Source organism: Tursiops truncatus, chromosome 17 (genome assembly GCF_011762595.2).
Source record: "Tursiops truncatus isolate mTurTru1 chromosome 17, mTurTru1.mat.Y, whole genome shotgun sequence".
NCBI classification, from domain to species: Eukaryota; Metazoa; Chordata; class Mammalia; order Artiodactyla; family Delphinidae; genus Tursiops; species Tursiops truncatus.
Window position 1 is genome coordinate 75002496 of NC_047050.1, and position 20197 is coordinate 75022692.

The 20197-nt window shown below is 45.1% G+C and overlaps 1 protein-coding gene across 3 annotated transcripts in view; it reads right to left on the reverse strand.

The window, feature by feature from the left end:
- TRAPPC9 (trafficking protein particle complex subunit 9) overlaps positions 1-20197 on the reverse strand; it is a 499958-nt gene that overhangs the window by 184373 nt on the left and 295388 nt on the right. For all 3 annotated transcript variants that reach the window (XM_033843254.2, XM_033843252.2, XM_033843253.2), the window contains one exon: positions 12582-12724. In XM_033843254.2, coding sequence (XP_033699145.1) covers positions 12582-12724 — 143 coding nt within the window. The remainder of the gene's footprint in view (positions 1-12581; positions 12725-20197) is intronic.

The following is a 20197-nucleotide window of genomic DNA, read 5'->3' on the forward strand; positions in this document are numbered from 1 at the left end:
ACTCCCCACACTGTGCGGCAAGTGCACCTGTGCTGCGGCCCCGGAGAAGGCTTTCAGACATTCCAGAACTCGAGAGCTACGCAGCACAGCTGAGGTGAGGTGCTGTCAAGTTACCCCTGCATAAATCGGGCTGCCACAGAGATGGCTGGTGTAAAACGCGGGCTAGGACTTGAGGCAGAGAACAAGACGCGTGGCTAACAAATTTTTTTTTTTAATTAAGTGCATCTCCTGAAATCATAAACAGAGATTAAAAACTGACTTCAGATGTGACGGCAAAGGAGGGCCTCTCTGATGAAACAGCATTTCATTTCAGACCCACACAACAAGAAGGCAATCATGTGAAGGTCTTGGCGGACCGCTTTCCAGAGAAAGCAGTTAAGGCCAAATCTTAAGGCATGGTGTCATCAAGGGACAGAATGAGCCAGGAGGAGAGTGGTATGAAATTAATGACAGAGGAAAGGTCGTGACAGAAAGTTTGGATTTTATTCTAAGTATGATGGGAAGCTATCTTTAGAGTCTTAAGCAGATGAGCGACATGAATTGGTTCATGTTTTTAAAAAAATGACGAGTTCCTATTCTGGAAAAGATGCCGTAAGTACAAATAATCCACTGCGTCTCCCCTACTGAACCCAACTATAAGTCATACACATAATGCATGGAGCAGCTATTGGAAGATTCGAAGAGTAAACTATAGAAGGTGGATTTGGGGAGGAGATCTGAAACCGAAGTTTCTCTGAACTTCAGAGCGAGTTTCCATTTCCCTCAGTCCTACCTGTGCTAAAAGGCGGCTCAGAGGCACCCATCAGGTACAGACAGGCAGAGCTCCGCGAGCTGCCTCTGTGCCAGGTCCAAGGCGTGGGAGAGGGCACCATGAAGGTGTGTTGGGGGGTCCTGTGGGCTTTTTCTTTTTTTCTTTTTTCTCCTCCGTTTCTCCCAGCCCAGCCCCTGGGCAGCACTGCTATGTGACAGTGCCACGATGGGTCACGGCTGCACAGCACATACAACTCCGAGGCCAGGAAACCATCTCTCTGACCCAAGGGACTGAGGTCCCATAAGCACAGGGCCAGTCCCCATCACTTTATTTCCCTCTCTGTCCTCTGACCAATTAGTCCCACACGGAGACACACAGAGGAAGAACTCAAACCTTGGCTTTGTTGTGGGCAGACAGCGAAGGGAGGCGACTATGGAAAGGAGAGAGATGAAGAGCGCCATTTGCTAAAGTGGTACCTGACCTGGGCTCACTGTGGAGCAAGCACGAGGGGATGGATCCTGAGCAGTAAACCACGGGCTTCGGTAACTGAGCTCCAAAGAAGAACACTGGGCGGCACACAGGACTGATCCAAGGAGAACCACAGACTCTAAAACCAGAAGTGCAGCACAGCCCACACAAGGCACTACGGGACCATGGTGTGGACCACCCACCAGAACAGAAATATCAGCATTCTCCGCAGGATCCAAACAAGACCCCAGCACCTCACAGCATTGTAGTTGAAATGTCCAGAATATAGTCCATAACCACTCAGCATAGGAAGAACCCAGGAAAAAGCCAACTTGCAAAGGGAAGTAAAATCAACAGACAACAACCTCAAGATGAAAGTCTTAACAGAAAAAGACTTTAAATACGTTCCGCAAAGTAAGGGCAAACACACTTGAAACAGATGAAAAGATAAAATCTCAGCAAAGAAATAGAAGATATAAAGAGGAAGCAAAGAGACACTTTAGAAAAGAAAAAACTGAAGAATCCACCAGGTAGTGAATTATCTGAGTAATTGAGGGAACGAGTAGACATAAAATGAGAAAGGATAGAAAACAAACAATACCATTGACCAACTGGACCCAACTGATGCTTAGTGAACATTCCACCTCCCCCAAAAGTAGGATATCCATACTTCTCGAGTTATATGCAACATCTACCAAAATAAACCATTTCTAGGCCATGATAAAAACCTCTAGCAACTTTAAAAGAGTAAAAATCACACAAGTATTTTTTTGAACCACACAGGAATTAAACTAATATATTTGAAGACAGATTAATAATTTATCCAATGGAAACAGCTGAGAGAAAAAAACGGGATAAAAACAATCTTCTGAGACAAGAAAGGCTCTGAAAGTCATGTCATAGGAGTTTGAGACACAAAATAAAACACACACACAGCTGTTGAAGAAATAATGGCTGAAAATTCCCCAAATTTGGCAAATAACGTAAACTTACAGATTCAGGAAGCTCAGCAAACCCCAAGCAGTATAAATTTTTAAAAATCTAGGCCCAGAAACATCCTAAGCAAACTAAACTTTCAGAAGCAAGAGGAAAGAAGCCACCTGAAAGCAGCCTGAGCGAATAAGGCTCTGGTACAAGGGAAACGATTCCAAGCCTGAAGATGGCTTATCAGAACACCAGTTTTGCTTAATGGGTATATAACATCTTAATGGGTATATAATATCTCTTACTTATAATAAGTAAGTCATTTCATTTCTCTGAGTCTCAGTTTCCCCAACGAGGACAAGAATGCCTATGTCATGGAATTATTAGGAGGCTCCAATGGGAAAAAAAAGTGCAAGTGCTTCGTAAAACTACAAGCGGAATATTACATAAATCTGAGGGGTGGCGATTATTATTAGCTTGGTTGCAGTCAGTGGAGCGGCAAAAGGGAAAGCACACAGCCCGCCAACAAAGCAATCCCAGCTAATTACTCAACACTGACTCAGCTAAAAGTGACTATGAGGAATTCCCACGCCAAGGTCTGAGTCTGTCTAAAAACCATGGCACCATGCCCAGAAAGTTAAGTGGGGCTCTTTCTCCCCGAGTCTGGCCGAATTCTCTCAGCCCCTGCAGGGTCCAAACATCACCGTTCCATCCATCCTAGGGGCGCGGTAAAGTGAGTGAAGACACAGCCAGACCGGTAGTGATGGCCACATACATCTTTGGCCAAACCCATGTGGTCTTTTAAAGTTCCATAAGCCTGCCTGTTATCAATCAGCCTTCTTTCCTGAAAAATTAGTAGTCAGTTTCAGGATGGAGAGCTTTCTTGTAAGTCTTAAGAAAGCCAGGGAGCTTATTCAATCTAAAATGACAAAAAAATAATGGAACAAACAATCAGAATGTTCTTCGGGTGATATTATCTCGTCTTCACCTCTGCCACACAGGTTACGGAGCTTCTAAATCTTACTGAAGACTCTGACAGTAGATTTACTGTCCATTAGAACTGGGTTTCCCAAAGTGTGATGTGAGGACCACCTGAAACAGATCCCCTGGCTCTGCAGGGGACAACGGATCAGCGCCTCGGAGGTGTCACACCCAGGGCTCTGGTGTCCTCCGGGCCTGGGGTTGGAAGAAGCTGAGTCTTACTGGTGAGAAAGACAAGTGGGTGGCGGTGGCACAGAGACACAGGAGACAAGCAGGGGAGGCTTCTGGAAGGAAGCGGCTCCTGCATTCGCTGAGGGACCAAAGGCTTGAGAGCAGGCCTGCAGGCGGACAGAGCAGAGCACGGAGCAGACAGGGCTGGAGCAGCACGGACTGTGCGGGGAGCTTGCAGGAGTCTCCTCGGAGTGAGGAGGCGCGTGGGGCGGGGACAAGAAAAGGCAAGGCAGACAGGCTGGGTCAGATTGTGCAAAGCCTTGTGTGCCGAGCTCTGGAACCAAAACATGACTTACAGACGACAGCGACTCGTGGAAGGACCCTAAAGGAGGGACAAACTCATGCTTGTGTTTTAGAACAAACACTTCAGCAGCTATTTGGGGAAAGAACTGGAAAGAGAAAACGAAAGCAAGAGACTTCGAAAGGCTATAGCAACTGTCCAAGAAAGGGAGGGAGAGGCTGGCCCAAGGGACAAAGGTGACACGCCTGAGTCAATGCAGAGTTACTGAGGTGGAAAGGACAGATCTGGTGACCGACTGAAATGTGGGTACAGTGCCCTGTGGACGGCTGACACACACCCTGGCCTCTGACGGGTCTTGGGGGGCTGCACATAATGAAGGCAGGAAGGGCCTCTGTTTCTGATTTTTTAATGAGTAAGTTTTAAAATAATGTTTTAAAATGTTCCCTTTAGATGAAACAAGTTGGAATGGCTAGAATCCTAAAGACATACAGGATAACAAGCAACGGCAAGGATGTGCAGAATTGGAACCTTCAAGCGCTGCTTGAAGGTTTGGGTGGGAACGTAAGATGGTGCAGCCGAGCTGGAAGATGGTCAGGCAGCTCCTTTAAATGGTTAAACGGTTACACATGATCTGATAATTCCACTCCTAGGTATATACCCAAGAGAAATGAACGCTGGCCCACACAAAAACTGGTATGTGAACGTTCATAACAGCATTATTCCCAACAGCCAAAAAGTGGAATCAACCCATCAACTAATGAATGGATAAACAAAATGTAGCATACCCACACAGTGAAATATTATTCAGCATAAAAAGAAATGCCATACTGATACTTCCTTGTGGGTGAACACTGACAACATTACGTTAAGTGAAAGAAGCCAGTCGCATTTTGTATGATTCCACTTACGTGAAATATCTAGAACAGGCAAATCTAGAGACAGAAAGTAGATTCGTGGCCGTGTAGGGGAGGCGGAGCGGGGACTGCTAATGGGTACAGGGCTTCGACCGGGAGAATGAAAAGTTCTAAAATTAGATGGTGGCGATGGTTGAACAACTCTGTGACTATACTAAAAACACTAAATTATACAGCTTAAGTGGGTGAATTGTGTGGTATGCAAACAATGTTTCCACACAGCTTGCATGTACATGCAGCGAGAGTGCCCGGGGGTGGTGGAGGTGAGGTCAACACGCTCCCGGCTCAGCCACAGCACCGCGTCACCTCACCAGGGCGCAGCGCTCAGCGCCACCGTGGTCTCGACGAACACATCATTTACTCTCTGTTATACTGTCTATTTTGCACTCATAATGGACCACAGGTACGAGAAAAGAACCACGAAGACCACATGTTAAAAGGGGCACAAAAATGAACACCAAGACACCTGTGCCTCAAAATCCAAGGTTAAAAAGGTAACATAAAATGACAACTATGTCGTATTTGGCTTTTCATTTTCTGGGAATGAAGACAAGCCCAATTCAAAACGGACGGAAAAGTACTTAAAAATAACTTGAAATCATGGTTCAATGTAGCATCGTTTGCAATTAACTCTATAATGATTAAAACTTTGAAAATGCCAAATGCAAAAATTCTAAATGGAAGGTCACAAAAAACTCTGGCCAATTGTTGATGATAGACAATCTACCTTTTAACATACGATGTCAATCCCTAAATCAAGTATGGCATGGGCCTTTTTAATTGGTATTTATAAATCATACTTCTTAACATAATTAGTGTATATTACTTGTTAAGTAGGACAATCTTTAAATCTGTCTTTAAATAATGAATATTGATAGCATTCTTAAATGAACATTAACACATAACATTCAATAATGTAATAGTTCAAAATAAAATACAGATCACTTAAAATTATTGATTGTAATACTTTAATAATATGTATGGTTGAGACATAAAATAGGTCCCTTCAAGGTACAGCCGTGTGAGTGAAGACAGAAAAATGGGAGGTGATTCACCGCCTGGGCGGCTCCTAACTGGTGACACTGGGGACCAGAGGGTGCTAACTGCTGTGTCAACCTAAATGACATGTCCAGCTGCTCCTGCCATGGGAGGTGGGGTCCCAGCTCCTGCCTGTGCAGATCTACACTATGTTAACACTTGGAAAGACGATGAAAAGCGTGCTCATCATTTCAGGGAACACAAGCCAACAGGAGCAGGAAGGGATGAAGCAAATGCATTAAGTCATTAAGCTCCTTCCACCAGAGATTCGATGAATGGGTTAGAGAGAGATGGGAGCCCTGGGGCAGACCCAGCCCCCTCCCATCACAGAAGCAGGTCTCGTCCGCATCCCCTCCTCTGTCCTCCCCAGGGTGCCCCTCACAGTCCAGCCTCAGTGAGGGCTCTGGAGAGGGTGAAGCTGCTGGGCGGGCGAGGGCTTCCCTCTGAGTAACACAGCCCTGGTCTTCGTACCAGCCACCCAGACGTGAGTCCCCAGCTGGGCTGTCCCTGTGCCACTTCCACACGGAAGAGGGGGAGTCCCTGACCTTGCCCTTGACAACCGCCGTTTCTCAGTTTTCTACCTGTGTCAGGCACTGTATTAGACGCTCTGTGTATTGCATTCTTTAAACCTTACTGCAGCCCTGCAAGATCAGTGTTCTCTCCATTTCAAGATGAAGAAAAATGATGCTTAAAGAAACAGGAACGACTTACTCAAGACCACAGGGCAAAAAAGTGGGAGGATCAAAATCTGAAATTGGATACAGGACAGGTACACTGGGCTCTGAAACCTGTGCTCGTTAAAATTCTAAATTGTTGTTAAATTTAAAACCAATTTAAATCAACACAGCAACGTAAAAAGGATCAACCGTGATGAAATCCGACATTGAAACTGCGTTTATTACATGTCTGTGAGCAGAGGCTCCCTACGGCGTGGAGCGGTCCTACTCCACGGGGGGAAACGGAATTTTTCTTCTAAATGTCTGGGGAGAAGCGCCACGGCGTGTCCGGTTGTATGATGTTTATTCAGAATGTGACAACTCCCACACCTTACGCCCTGCTCAGGGGAGTGTATTTTCCACAGAGCTCAGAGTAGCTATGTATAAGATCGGACCACTTACCCTAGCAGCCTAGAAAGAAGTTGCTCCTGAGGTGAGGGAGGCCAGGCACTCAGACAGGGCGGCGTGGCCCAATCCATTTCAATCTGGTCCCTAACAACATTACCAGGCAGCTTGGTGTGAAAAGTGAATTTTAATGGTAATTGATCTCCTAAATAAAAGTCAGCTGAAAGCTAGGTACACCCCTGAAGGAAGGAGAATGGTTAAAAAAAAAAAAAGCAATGAGAATTCCACCTCCCATCTATATTGTGCTTTGGCTTTGAGAAAACACTGGGCCCTCTACTGTTTAATTTGATTCTCTTACGCCCTATGAGGTGAGCAGAGCCAGTGATCACTCCAGGGAGGGACAGGAGGGCTGAAGCTGCGAGAGATACAGAGATGCTTGCAAAGACCAGGGGGCCAAGGGAAACCCAGGTCTCTGGAATGCCAGTTCAGCGTATGTGTGGCAGGAAGCATGGGTTTTGGTGCCAAGAAGGCCAGAATGCAAATCGAATCTCTCTTTCTCATTAATGTGCAACCAGGGTGAGTTATTTAACATCTCCATACAGCAATGCTGACTTCAAAGGGCTCTCTGGAGTTTAAATCCCACCCACTTTTGGTCTCCTGGGTATTTATTCTTAGGACTCCCTGGTATATGTTGGATACAGACCTTTGTTGCATAAGCACATCGTAAATATCTTCTCCCAATGGAGCTTGCTTTTCGATGAGCTGAAGTTTTTAATTTTGATAAAAACCCTCTTATCAACTTTTTATTTTACGGTTAGTAGTTTCTCACTCCATCTGAGAAAACTTTGCTTCATGAAAAACTTTTAATTAAGAATTAAAACTAATTAACTAATTAAAACTAAAAATTAAACTCTTCAACTGAGATGACTACCTCAGGGATTCTATTTTCTCTTGTACCAACTTTAGTAATTCATGTCTTTCAAACTTTTTTCCATTTCATTTAAGTTGTCAAATTCATTGGAATATGATTTCTCACAGTACACTCTTATTATTCTTTTAATGTCTGCAGAATTTAGCCATGCCCCCCTCTTTCATTCTCATTATTAGTAATTTGTATGTTCACTCTCTTTTTTAAAATTCTGACCATCCTGGCTATAGTTTACTAATTTCATTAATCTTTTCAAAGAATCGATTTTGGGTTCCATTTAGTTTACATATTATTTTTTCATTTTCTATTTCATTCCTATCCACTATTATTATTTTCTTTTACTTCACTCTTTATTATTTATTTTCACTCTTCACTCTTTATTATTTATTTTCTTTTACTTCAGTTTATTCTGGGTACATTTTGCTCTTCTTTATCTTACACAGACACTTATACCACTGATTTTAAGCCATTCAACCTCTAGCATAAACATTTAGTGTTCTATGATATCAGTTAGCTGGAGTTGTTTACTAGTCCTGTGCAAGCTTTCTATATCTTTCCGTTTCTTTCTATATTTTCCTTGTTCTATCAAAAACTGAGAGACAAGGGCTTCCCTGGTGGCGCAGTGGTTGAGAGTCCGCCTGCCGATGCAGGGGACGCGGGTTCGTGCCCCGGTCAGGGAGGATCCCACGTGCCGCGGAGCGGCTGGGCCCGTGAGCCATGGCCGCCGGAGCCTGTGCTCCGCAACGGGAGAGGCCACAAGAGTGAGAGGCCCGCGTGCCGCAAAAAAAAAACAAAAAAAAAAACTGAGAGACGAGTGCGGAAATACCCAACTATAATCATCTGTTCCCGTCCCTCCCTTCAGATGTCGGTTTTATTTTGAAGTTATGTTTCTAAGTGCATTTGCATTTAGGACTGTCGGGTACTCTTGGTGACCCTTCCGTCATTACAGATTATCTGCTTCCTCTCTCTCTTTTTCTCCTGAAAGTCTACTTATTTGATAATATATCCATGCCATCTTTCTCATGATTACTGTTAACATGGCATGCCTTTTCCCCCCCATCTTTTTGCTTTTAAACTGTGCATATTTAATGTGAGTTTCTTATAGAAAACACAGAGAGTTGGCTCTTGTATTTTTATACAGTATGACAATTTCCACGCTTTTCCCCACCACATATATATCCAGTTCTTCCATCATCATTTGTTGGAAAGATTTTCATTCCACATAAAATTGTTTTCATACCTTGCTGGTCACATGATCAATCGATCATACATGAGTGAGTCTATTTCTGGACCATCTATTATGGTCCGTTGATTATCTTTACAACAATAGCATTCTCTCTTGATTACTGTAACTTTATGTTAAGTCTTCAAGTCGTATAGCTTAAGTCCTCCAACTTTGTTTTTTTGTCAAGTCATATGCTTATTCCATTGGCAATAATCTGTTCCACTGTGAAATAATTTTAAAAACAGCTTGTCAACTTCCACCCCCCCAAAAAAAAGTCCTGTTGGGATTTTAATTGGGATTGCATTGAACTTATAATCAAATTTGGGGAAACTGGTGTCCTAGCAGTAACTGACACTTCCAATCAATAAACATGGTATCTCTCCCCAACTATTTAAGTCTTTCATCCATATGTCACATCATGCACAAAACTTCATTTGAGACAGATTCTGGGAAAAACTTTAACTATAAACCTCCTCAAAGAAAAAGTGGCAGAGTATCTCTGTAACTCCGGGGGGCAAAGATTTTAAATGTAGCATTTAGTTCAGTTACATTTAATGTAATTCTTGGTACGGTGGGTTTAAATCTACCACACTGCTATTTGTTTCTATTTAACTATATGTTCTTTTCTCCTCCTTTCTTGCCACCTCTTTCCCCCTTTGGGGGGTTATTTTTTAGTGTTCTGTTTTAGCTCTCCTGGTATACTATCCATACCTTAAGTCATTGCTCAAGGCTTTACAACATGGGTCTCTAACATCACATTCTAACTTCAAATAATATAACATTTTGCATATAAAAATGTCCATTTCTCCCTCTTTTTCCATTTGTGACTTTTTTTTTTACATATTCTACTTCTTTATATGACATGCACTACAAAATTAAATGCTATTATTTCTTTCTTAGACAGTCAGTAGTCTTTTAAAGAAATCAAAAAGCGAGGATAAAAATTCTCATACCTAACCTGCTGGCTTTATTTCCGGGATTCATCAGTCCTTAATGTAGATCTGAGTTTCCGTCTGGTATTATCTCTGCCTGATGAGCTTTTACCAGGCTGATAAAACACGAGGACTGTGTTCTCTGTCCATCTCTGATCCCAGTGGGTGCTTCACACAGCACCCAAAACATTGGAGGTGTTGGTATAAAGGTTTACAGTCTGCTAAGTGCTTTATTAGACATACAAAGAACGTACAGGGGAACCCACAGAAGGACCCCCACTCTGCCTGCTCATGGTCAGGAAAATTTTATAAAAACGTAACATATATCAATGGCAAACAGACATTTTCCAAAAGGTTAAGTGAAGGAATGATAGTTTAAGAAAAAGAACAGTTTTAGAAAAGGAGGTATGCAAAGGCACACTGGAGTAAGCTGTCCTGACACGTCCTGGTGATGGTGAGAAGCAAAGTGTCTTTCACATGAAGTGTGGAGGGACTGGGGACAAACAGCTGAAGAGGAACACCTAGATCAAAAATTTAAGTACCTTGAATATCAGAGTGGGGACTTTGAACTTTATCCCGCAGGCACTGGGGAAGTCTTTAAGCCGGACGGTGACGTGGGAACGTTCATGTGTGTCTACAGGACGATGCCGGAGCAGGGTTAGAGGCAGGGGGACTGAGTAGACGAGTATTTCTAGAGTCCCAAGGAAAGACGGCAAAGACGTGCAGTGGAATGCAGGGACATCAGCTCAACCCACAGGATTTGGGGCTCAGTTAGACTTAGCAGGAAAGGAAAGGGAGGATTAGAGGAAATCACATCTCAAGCCCCAGAGCAGGGATCCAAAAGACAGAGAGTGAGGCCAACAGGCGGGCAACCGGGCGCCAAGCAGCACGCCAGCTAACCACCAGCTCTTCTGAGCGTGCATTTGCACCAAACCACAAGGCAACATTTTTCTCATCTTAAACCGTCATTAAGAACTGCAGGGGCCATGACATGGAAGCCAGATATCAATACGGCGAAAATAATCCAACTCAGTGACAACCTGTGCGGCTTCTAAGACCTATTTATATGAGCAGTGGCAGCAGGAGGTGAGGGGATGAAAAAGAACGCACACCAGGAGTGGACCAAAGCACAGGAAGGGCCTGAAAAACTCTAACGGCACCTGGCAGGCATCCTTGCCAAAGCTTCCCGCCGGCAAGTGCTTTGACGCTTTATACAAATTCAAAACAGAGGCAAGCGTTGGCAAGAAAGACCATTACTCTGTGGGTTGAAAAAGTGATAGATGATGAATGTGATCAAAATGTGCTTGGGCTGAGAAGCCCAAGCAAAGACATTAATTCTTGCTGAAGCCATTCTCCAATGGCTGGGGAGAACGGCAGTCTTTCCTATGAAAGTCTTTCCTACCCTTACTTTTGGGGGCTGTATCACTCTAAAGAGAGTTTTATATCGACAGTAACATCCCTCTATTATACTCTGTGGACTATAGAGCCCACTGGTGGAGGGGAGAGGGATGTTGCATGTGATGTTCTCTCCCCCACAGTCAAGGATAGACAGGTAAGTATAGCCTTAACTCCATTAAAAATAAGTAATACTGGGACTTCCCTGGTGGCACAGTGGTTAAGAATCTGCCTGCCAATGCAGGGGACACGGGTTCGAGCCCTGGTCCGGAAAGATCCCACAGGCCGCGGAGCAACTAAACCCGTGTGCCACAACTACTGAGGCTGAGCTCTAGAGCCCGCGAGCCACAACTACTGAAGCCCACGCACCTAGAGCCTGTGCTCCGCCACAAGAGAAGACACCGCGATGAGAAGCCCGCGCACCGCAACAAAGAGTAGCCCCGCTCTCCGAAACCTGAGAAAGCCTGTGCGCGGCGGCAAAGATCCAATGCCGCCAAAAATAAATACATTTATTAAAAAAGAAAAACAAGTAATAGGAGCCCACTCTATCCTACCCCAAGATGGAACGTGCCCCTGGACGTGAGAGTGTGGACATGCCCGGGGGGCGATCAGGACCTGCCTTCCAGGGCGGCTCCCACCTGGGCAGGAATCTGACCCCAGAGGGTCTCCATTTGGCTGGAGCCCCACCCAGTGCTTCGGACCCCACTGCTCCCAGTTCATCACAGGTCAAATTCGGGGGTGAGGGACTGTCATTCTCCCACCTAAGGGAGGAATAACGTCTACTATCTCTGACCACTTCTGGGTTTGAAGTAGACAAACTGGTTTCTTTCTCCTTAAAGGAAGACTGGGCCTGGAGAAGTAATCAAGAGAGAAAGCCTCTTGCAAGTAGGGTGCTCTGGGCAGAAATGACCCCACGCTCCAGATGGCTGGGAGCTCCGCAAAGATGGGGCTGAGACGCTGGGCAGCCTGGCCCTGCCTGCACAGTCCTCCTGGGGCGCCCGAAGTGACACAGACAGATGTGCTGGACGCCTCCAGAAGTCTCCAAGACAGAGAGCCATCGGCTGAGCCCCTGCTAACAGGAGAGCTGAACCAGACTGGAGTGAGCTCCAGGCTCAGGACAACGGGCGGGAGCCCTGTCCTGCACGGTGACCACCAGAGGCAAGCATACCGCGCCACCAACAGTATTACTACAGCGCGTGAAAGGTATGAAGTCCAGGCACTCCCGTCTCAATGAAGCGGCATCGCTCTACACTGCCTGTCTTCGCGCCGCCAACAGTATCACTACAGCGCGTGAAAGGTGCGAAGTCCAGGCACTCCCGTCTCAATGAAGCGGCATCGCTCTACACTGCCTGTCTTCCTGAAGAAGACCTGGGGAGGCTAAATAACTCAGCACAGTGGACAGGGGGACCACAACGAACACTAAGGTCAGAATTCCAAACATAGCGCCCTCAGACTCTAGAACACGGCAGTCAAAGAGCAGAGGTGCATTTACCTGGTTGCCGGCAGCGTACTGACTCGTGTGAAGAATACAGATGGCTCAACCTCTACGTGCAGCCCCAGCGAGAGGTTCCTGTAATATCCTTCAATGTGGCCCGGGCCTCCGGAGTATTTGAAATTCAGGATAGCTTCCAGGGTCTAAAAAGATGTAAAAAATGGTAAGTTAGTACTCTCTGTTGCCCGCCATTCCCCCAGGCAGCGGACTTCACTCAGGTAAGGCTGAAGATTATCCCAACTGGTAACGTTATTACCACGGGCAACTCTCACCCAGGGCTGGCACCTGGCACCTGACATCTGGTACCATCTTTCCTCCCATGATGCCCTGTATCTAACACCTACAATTCTCAGCCTGGAAACACGAATGGAAAGGAGCTCCAGAATTACTCTGTGATGGGATATAGCATTTGGGAGAGAAAAACACATTTCAATCAGCATCACTTAAACACACAGATCAGGTTGAGGGGGGAGGAGGGACTCCCATCAAGGAGCTAGAACGTGGCTCCCAGGCTAACAGCGAGTAAGGCTGACAAGCTACAAACTCATGACACTTCCTTGAACCCACAGAGATAAGGTCACAGGGCAACCACATAGCCAGAAGGCCAAGGAGGAACAAGGTCCTTCCAGGAGGGACAGGGTGGGGACACATCTCACCAGGGGCAGAGGCAGCCACCATACAAGCTGGCAGGAAGGAATCAGCTCAGACGTTAATGAACTGCTAAAGGCTGAGTAGGGGCTCTATTGATAGTGAGGACTCTCCAGGCCCAAGGACAGTTCCCACCCACTCCGGGTCTTCTCCGAGGACCTCCCTGGGGGCTTACACAAAGGACTGGCAGGGGCAGGAGTGCAGGGGAGCCTCCCTGGTGGTACAGGCCTGGCAGAAGGGGTCAGGAGCCACCATAGGAAGAACAAGAAACAGAAACCCCAGCTCCAATCCCCTACCCCCATCCCGACCCCATCCAGACCCTTCTCTCCTCTAAAGCAAAATCTTGAGCTTCCGGAGGAGGGGGAGCCAATGCCAAGGGCACAAAGACAGGGGTAAACATCCGTTCTAGTGAGGGGAGGGCAGACGCTGCTGGGAGGGCCAGGAGCCGGTCCCAAGCCAGGATCCTAAAGCAATGCCACTAGAGACAGAGGCAGGAAACCCATTCATACACACTGCCCACCACTATACCAGGCAGGGGATGGCTACTCCTGGGGGAAGGGCAGGAACGCCGAGAGCCCACACGCAGGATCCAGGGGCACGGCTCCGACCTAGGACTGAGGCAGCACGAGGACAGCAAGAGGGCCCCAGCTGCTCCTGGCACAGACCTAGCAGGCACCCAGTAAGAAGCCTCTGGGGGTGGCGTGAAGGTGTGGAGAGACCCCGGCCAGGTGCTGGTGGGCAGGGAGGGCTCAGGGCTGAGGATGGAGGACCATTATGGGAAAAACCCCTGGTACCTACCTCAGCAGCCCCGACTTTCTTCCCCTTCCCCCAGCACAATTCGGAGCCTGTGCTGCACCAAGGGTAACCATAGCAACAGGAAATCTCAAACCCAGCTCAACTTCTCACTAAAATGACTCAGCCTTCCCCGGTAAGGTCCTAAAACAGGCGTCAGCACACTATGGCCCAAGGGCCAGATCTGGCCCGCAGCCTGGTTCTGTATGCCCTGGAGCTGAGAACAGTTTTCACATTTTTAAAAGGTTGTAAAACAAAACAAACGACAAAACCAAAGAAGAATACGCGACAGAGACCCTAGGCAGCCAGCAAAGCTAAAATATTTACTATACGGTCCCTCACATAAAAAGTTTACCGATAAAACACTAAGAAGAAAACAGGAGGAAATCTTCATGACCTTGGATTAGGAATGGTTTCGCAGACATGACACCAAAAGCACAAGCAACAAGAGACAACAGGCTGGTGTCTTGGAAACCCAAGGAGGGAGGAGCTCTGGGATGAAGGGCCAGAATGCCCATTGCTGCAGCCAATCCACGTAAAAAGGGTCTGAGAAAGCGGCCATCACACCAATGGCGATGAACTGGTCACTAATGACCCTAGTGGAAGCCTTTTCCAGAAAGGGAAGAGTGAGGGTGAGCTCAGAGCATTGTCTGGGGCTGACAGTGCCGGACGGGAGCCTCAAAACCACGTGTTCAAGGTGGGGACTCAAGCACATTCCCACCTGCAAGAGCCAAGAGAAGCCACACTTGCCAACGGCAGAGCAGGTGCCTGCCCACCTGTCCTCCTGCTCTCCTCCCTACGCTTCAAGAGTCACACTTCAATAAGCCTTCCAGGCAAGACACGGCATTTAGCCCTCAGTCATTGCTTTCACTGACCGGCTTCCCCTCTCCAGAAGAGAGGCAGCCACAGCTACACAATTATTTAGAACTAAAGAAAACCACCTGTGTATGCATGCTGTCAGAGGCCACCTAGGTGGAGAGTGGTTTTCCTCTGGGAAGGCCAGAGTACAGAAATTCCAGAGACAGGCAAGGGAGCCTGGCGTAGTGTTTCACCATTCTCAGCCTCGGTTTCTCAAGTGTTAAGTGGGGACAATAATTAACACCTATCTCACTGGACTTTAATGAAGATTCAGTGAGAAAACGAAGTAGCAGGACATATATGCACTCACTAAATAGGTTCCTTTCTCCTTCTGCGACGTCACCACCTGACACCCTAAGGCAACACGGCTTAAAACAGGAGGAAATGTGAAACGTGTTTCAATGCCATTTGTTTATTTATTTATTTTTTATTTATTTATTTTTTGCGCTACGCGGGCCTCTCCCTGCTGTGGCCTCTCCCGTCGCGGAGGACAGGCTCCGGACGCGCAGGCTCAGCGGCCATGGCTCACGGGCCCAGCCGCTCCGCGGCATGTGGGATCTTCCCGGACCGGGGCACGAACCCGCGTCCCCTGCATCGGCAGGCGGACTCCCAACCACTGCGCCACCAGGGAAGCCCTCAGTGCCATTTATTTTATTTAACATTTTTCATATCGTGGTAAAATGCTCGTAACATAAAATTTATTGTTTTAACCATTGTTTTAACCACCATTAAGCGTGTGGTTTTGTGCATTAAGTACTTCCACATGGTTGTATAACCATCACCACCGTCCATGTCCAGAATTTCTCATCTTCCCAAACTGAAACTCTATACAAATTACACAAAACAAATCTACTCCCCTCTCCCCCAGCTCCTGGCACCCACCATCTACTTTCTGTCTCCATGGATTTGACTAATCCAGATACCTCATGTAAGTGGAATCATTGCATTTTTGTCCTGTTGTGACTAGCTTATTTCCTCAGCATAGTGTTTCCAAGGTTCATCTGTGCTATAGCTTATATCAGAACTTAATTCCTTTTTAAGGCTGAATAATATTCCACTGAATGGATATACCACGTGTTGTTTATCCACTCACCTGTCAACGAGCACTTACGTTGCTTCTACTTTTTGGCTATTGTGAATAATGCTGCTATGAACATGGGTGTACGAATATCTGTTTGAGACCCTGCTTTCAATTCCTTTGGGCATATCCCCAGAAGTGGAACTGCTAGATCACATGATAATTCTGTATCTAATCTCTTTAAGGAATCACTATACCATTTTCCACAATGGCTGCACCATTTCACATTGCTACCAGCAATGCACAAGGATTCCAATCTCTCTACATCCTCAACAATGCTTGTTTTTTTTTCCTGTTTGCTTGGTCTGTTTTTTAATAATCACCATCCTAATGGGGGTGAAGTGGTATCTCATTTTGGTTTTGATGTGCATTCGCCTAACGACTAATGATGTTGACTATCTTTTTATATGCTTACTGGCCATTTGTACATCTTCGTTGGAGAAATGTCTATTCAAGTTCCTCAGTCCCATTTTAAAAGCTCATTGTTCCAACTCACCTCCCACCACTCCTCAAGACCTATGTGTTTACAGGGTCCCTTGAACTTTGGTCCTACTAATTCTCTCAACCTGTATAAATGTTACTCCTACTTCATGGCCTCTCAAAAGCCATGCCTTCTCCAGTAAGATGGCTACACTGCCTTACTTTAAAAGGACTCCGTGAAATACAGATTTTTAAAAAATACTCAAGGATCATATTTTGGTTTCACCAAAGTCCCAAATTTTCCCATAGCATAAAGCACTGTACCGTCCTCTCAAAAGGATTGCCAATTTTATGTCTTATACTTCTGAAAACCCTTGTTTGTGAGCAGAAGGTAAGACCCCCTCATACACACATCCAAATAAACCTTTCTGGAACGACTTTCTCAGTCCAGCTGACTCTCATCTGTTTGGTCTATTCTTTCATTCCTCTTTTCAGTCACTTCCCGGGTACTTTCTGAGTGCCAGGATCTGTGCTTAGAACAATGAATACAGTCTGGTCCCTGATCCCAGAAAGCTCACTAAATGTTGAGTCAATGAATGTCTGAGTAAATTAACTGATAAATAAGCAAATAAAACCAATCCATCACCCAACACATACATGGCAGCTTCCACAAATTGCAAGCATGGTGGTCAAGGAAATAAACAGGTTCTCAATTATGGCCTTGAAAAGCCAAAATCTGTGAAGTAATAAAAATGTCACACTGTCTTTTTTGTTTTTTAAGGTAAACTTAAAAGTTGTCTCCAGGTAGTGATAGAGTAGAAATCACCTGGGAAATGAACAAAAAATACACAGAGATAGAGAACTGTCAAGTACCATATAACAAAGAAGAAATAGTCTGTGTTTTTATCTTCTTGGAATTGGCTGTTTATTTACTCTGTAGAGAAGCAAGGAAAAGATATAATTATGGGGGAAAATATGTAATTTATGAAAATCAAGCACAGAAAAGATTTTCTAAAATTGAGTATTACTGCCTTTCTTCCTTGATTAAAAAAAAAAAAAAAAAACCTCAGTCCCCCAAAATTAGAATATCTTAATAAAGCCATAAAGTGGGGTGATAAAAGACAAAGGATGTCCAAGCTTTATTTCATCAAAACATAAGGAGAAACAATGCAGTACTCTGCCATAAGACTTTCCCTTCTTAGAACATGCGATGGTCTTTACTTTGAGGGAAGACTATTATAAAAATCAGAAATGGGCAAAGAATTAGAGAAAAGTTACTTTCTAGGTATACTATCAATATAATTTATTATTTGAGCTAAAATGAAAGGTCTTTCAAGAGCTACCTTTTATTGGGCACCTACTAAGTGTCAAATGCAATGCTAAGTTGTCTTCACACATGGGCTCTAATGTTATGAGCCCTACAAGGAAAGCCCAGTTTTCGCAAACAAGCAGTTAGGTGACTGGCCTATGCCACACACCCGGGGAGTAGCACATCCAGGGTTCAAATGCAGAGCTGCATGGCTGCACAGCCCTCTCTCTTTCATGTATGCAAACTGCTCAGAACAGCATTCATTCATTCATTCATCCACCCACTCATTCACTCACTGACCCCGAATGAATGTCTACTAAGTGTAAGGGACTATGGCAGATGACACGATGCCACCCCTGAGGGCTTGCTCAGGTCTAGTCAAAGACACAAGCCCCTAGATATCTAAGACAGTTGTGATATATTACATCAGAGAGGAGCGTCCTAGTATATACCAGGATACAGGGGAACAAAGCCCGTGTGTGTCAGGTGTAGAGTTGGATAGGAAGAGCAAACAACCCAGCAAGGAAGGGAGGACTGGGCAATTATTAAATAGAAATCGGACAAATAATGGGAGAAAAAAATCAATTAAGCTAAAACCTATTTTGTGAAAATATCAATAAAAGTGACAATCCTCTAAGTTAGGCTGATCAAGGAAAAAAGAAGTGAGAAACTAATTACTAACATCAGGAATGAAAACGAGTATCTGTACAGATCGTGCTCACATGAAAAAGACGGTAAAGAAAGAGTGTAGACAATTCAGTGCCAATAGATTCAACAACTCAGGTAAAATGGGCACGTTACCAACGGAACCAACAAGAAATAGAAAACCTGAAGAGCCTCCTGCTAAGTGAAGACATTGGATTCATAAACTAAAACATCCTTCTAGTAGGAATGGATCTGAGCAACACCAACCATCAAAACAGCTCCTCCTCAAGAAGCCCAGAAGTCCCCTGGTGACTGAGAAGGGTCAGGACATGAGGTCCAGATGGAGGAAGATGTGTCTGGGGACTGTTAAAAGGCCAAAAGTCTGATTTCTGGTACCAAGAAAAGCAGCCGTTTCATCTTTTTTGTTGTGAGCGCATGTTCACATCATTTGACCATTCTTTTTTTTAATTGACCTGTCAGGTTTTTTCTTCCAGATATCTAGGAGGTTTTATATATTGAGGAAATTACTCCTTGTCTGATATAAGCTGCAAATATTTTTTCACATTTGGATAGTATCTTTGGGTTTATTTACGATGTTCTTCGCCTTGCAGAAATGTTTAATTTTTTTGCAGTTAATGCATCAGTCTTCTTTTTCATGTCCCTTGCACCTTTTTCATGGCTCCTGAATCATGGTTAGAAACACTCTCCACACTCCAAGGTTATAAAATATTATTCTCCCCTGTTTTCCTCTATGATTTTAAGGTTTATCTTTTAAACTTTTAACTTCAATATTATCTCAAAGTGACAGAAAATTTGAAAGGAAAGTACAAAAACCACCCCGTTACCCAACTCAACAACTTTTCACATCTTCTCTCATTTTTAAATTCCCTCTCTTCAGATAGAGACAGAAGATAGATAGATACATAGATAGATAGATAGATAATGAAATAATGACGATAATGGTGTCTGCAAGTTCTGTTCCTATTTTTCCATTAGTAATTAACAAGCAATTTGTGTGGAGATGCTTTGAGAGGTGATAAATACCTTATTCCTCATTAAACTCTCACTCACTAGCTTTAGCATCCATTGACAATTTTCTAACAACACAATTTTCTTTTGCTACTAAGATGCTCTTGCTTCAAGGCTTTTCCAGTGAACAAACCTGAGAAATATGTGTCTGTACATACATACATACATACATATATATTGGCACCTTGCTGTAGATAGATATGGATGTAAGTATATATATAAGATACAGAAATAAACAGGGAGTTCAGAGTGATACCTCAAGTTCCAAATTTACACCACAAGATTCATTCTCATTTTCCCACACCTGTGACAACCTTCTCTAATGTGAGAAACGTAGGGTGCATCGTGCGCCCTCCTCCACAGGACACAAGTCAGTGCCTGTTGTCCCCACCTCAGCCGAGGGCCCACAGGGAGAGGACTCCCGGCGTTCCACCATTAGACCTGGCACCTGCCCTTCATGGGTATGGGCGGGACAGAGAGCTCAAGTCCACCCTAAGACTCCGGGCCCAATGCCAAGTGCACTATAAGATCCCATCCAACGTTAAATCCGCGACAACAGGTCTGCCTTTGATCTCATCAGACTCACACCGTGGCACCTTCGTTAAGCGCCTAATGGCATTCCAACCTCGAGTGTGGAACCGTAGTCAGGTCCCTTCGCTGTGCGCTGCCTCTTTGATAGGCCTGGGCCCACATGGTCTGTTAACCTGGGCTGGAAGCATGGACACTCATTCTTTCAGATGGCTGAGATGAAATTACGGCTTTACGCCAGAGACGTACAAGAATCAGAGGCTGCCGAAGCCCGACGAGGCTACTCAGGTTACAAGGCAGTGACCACTG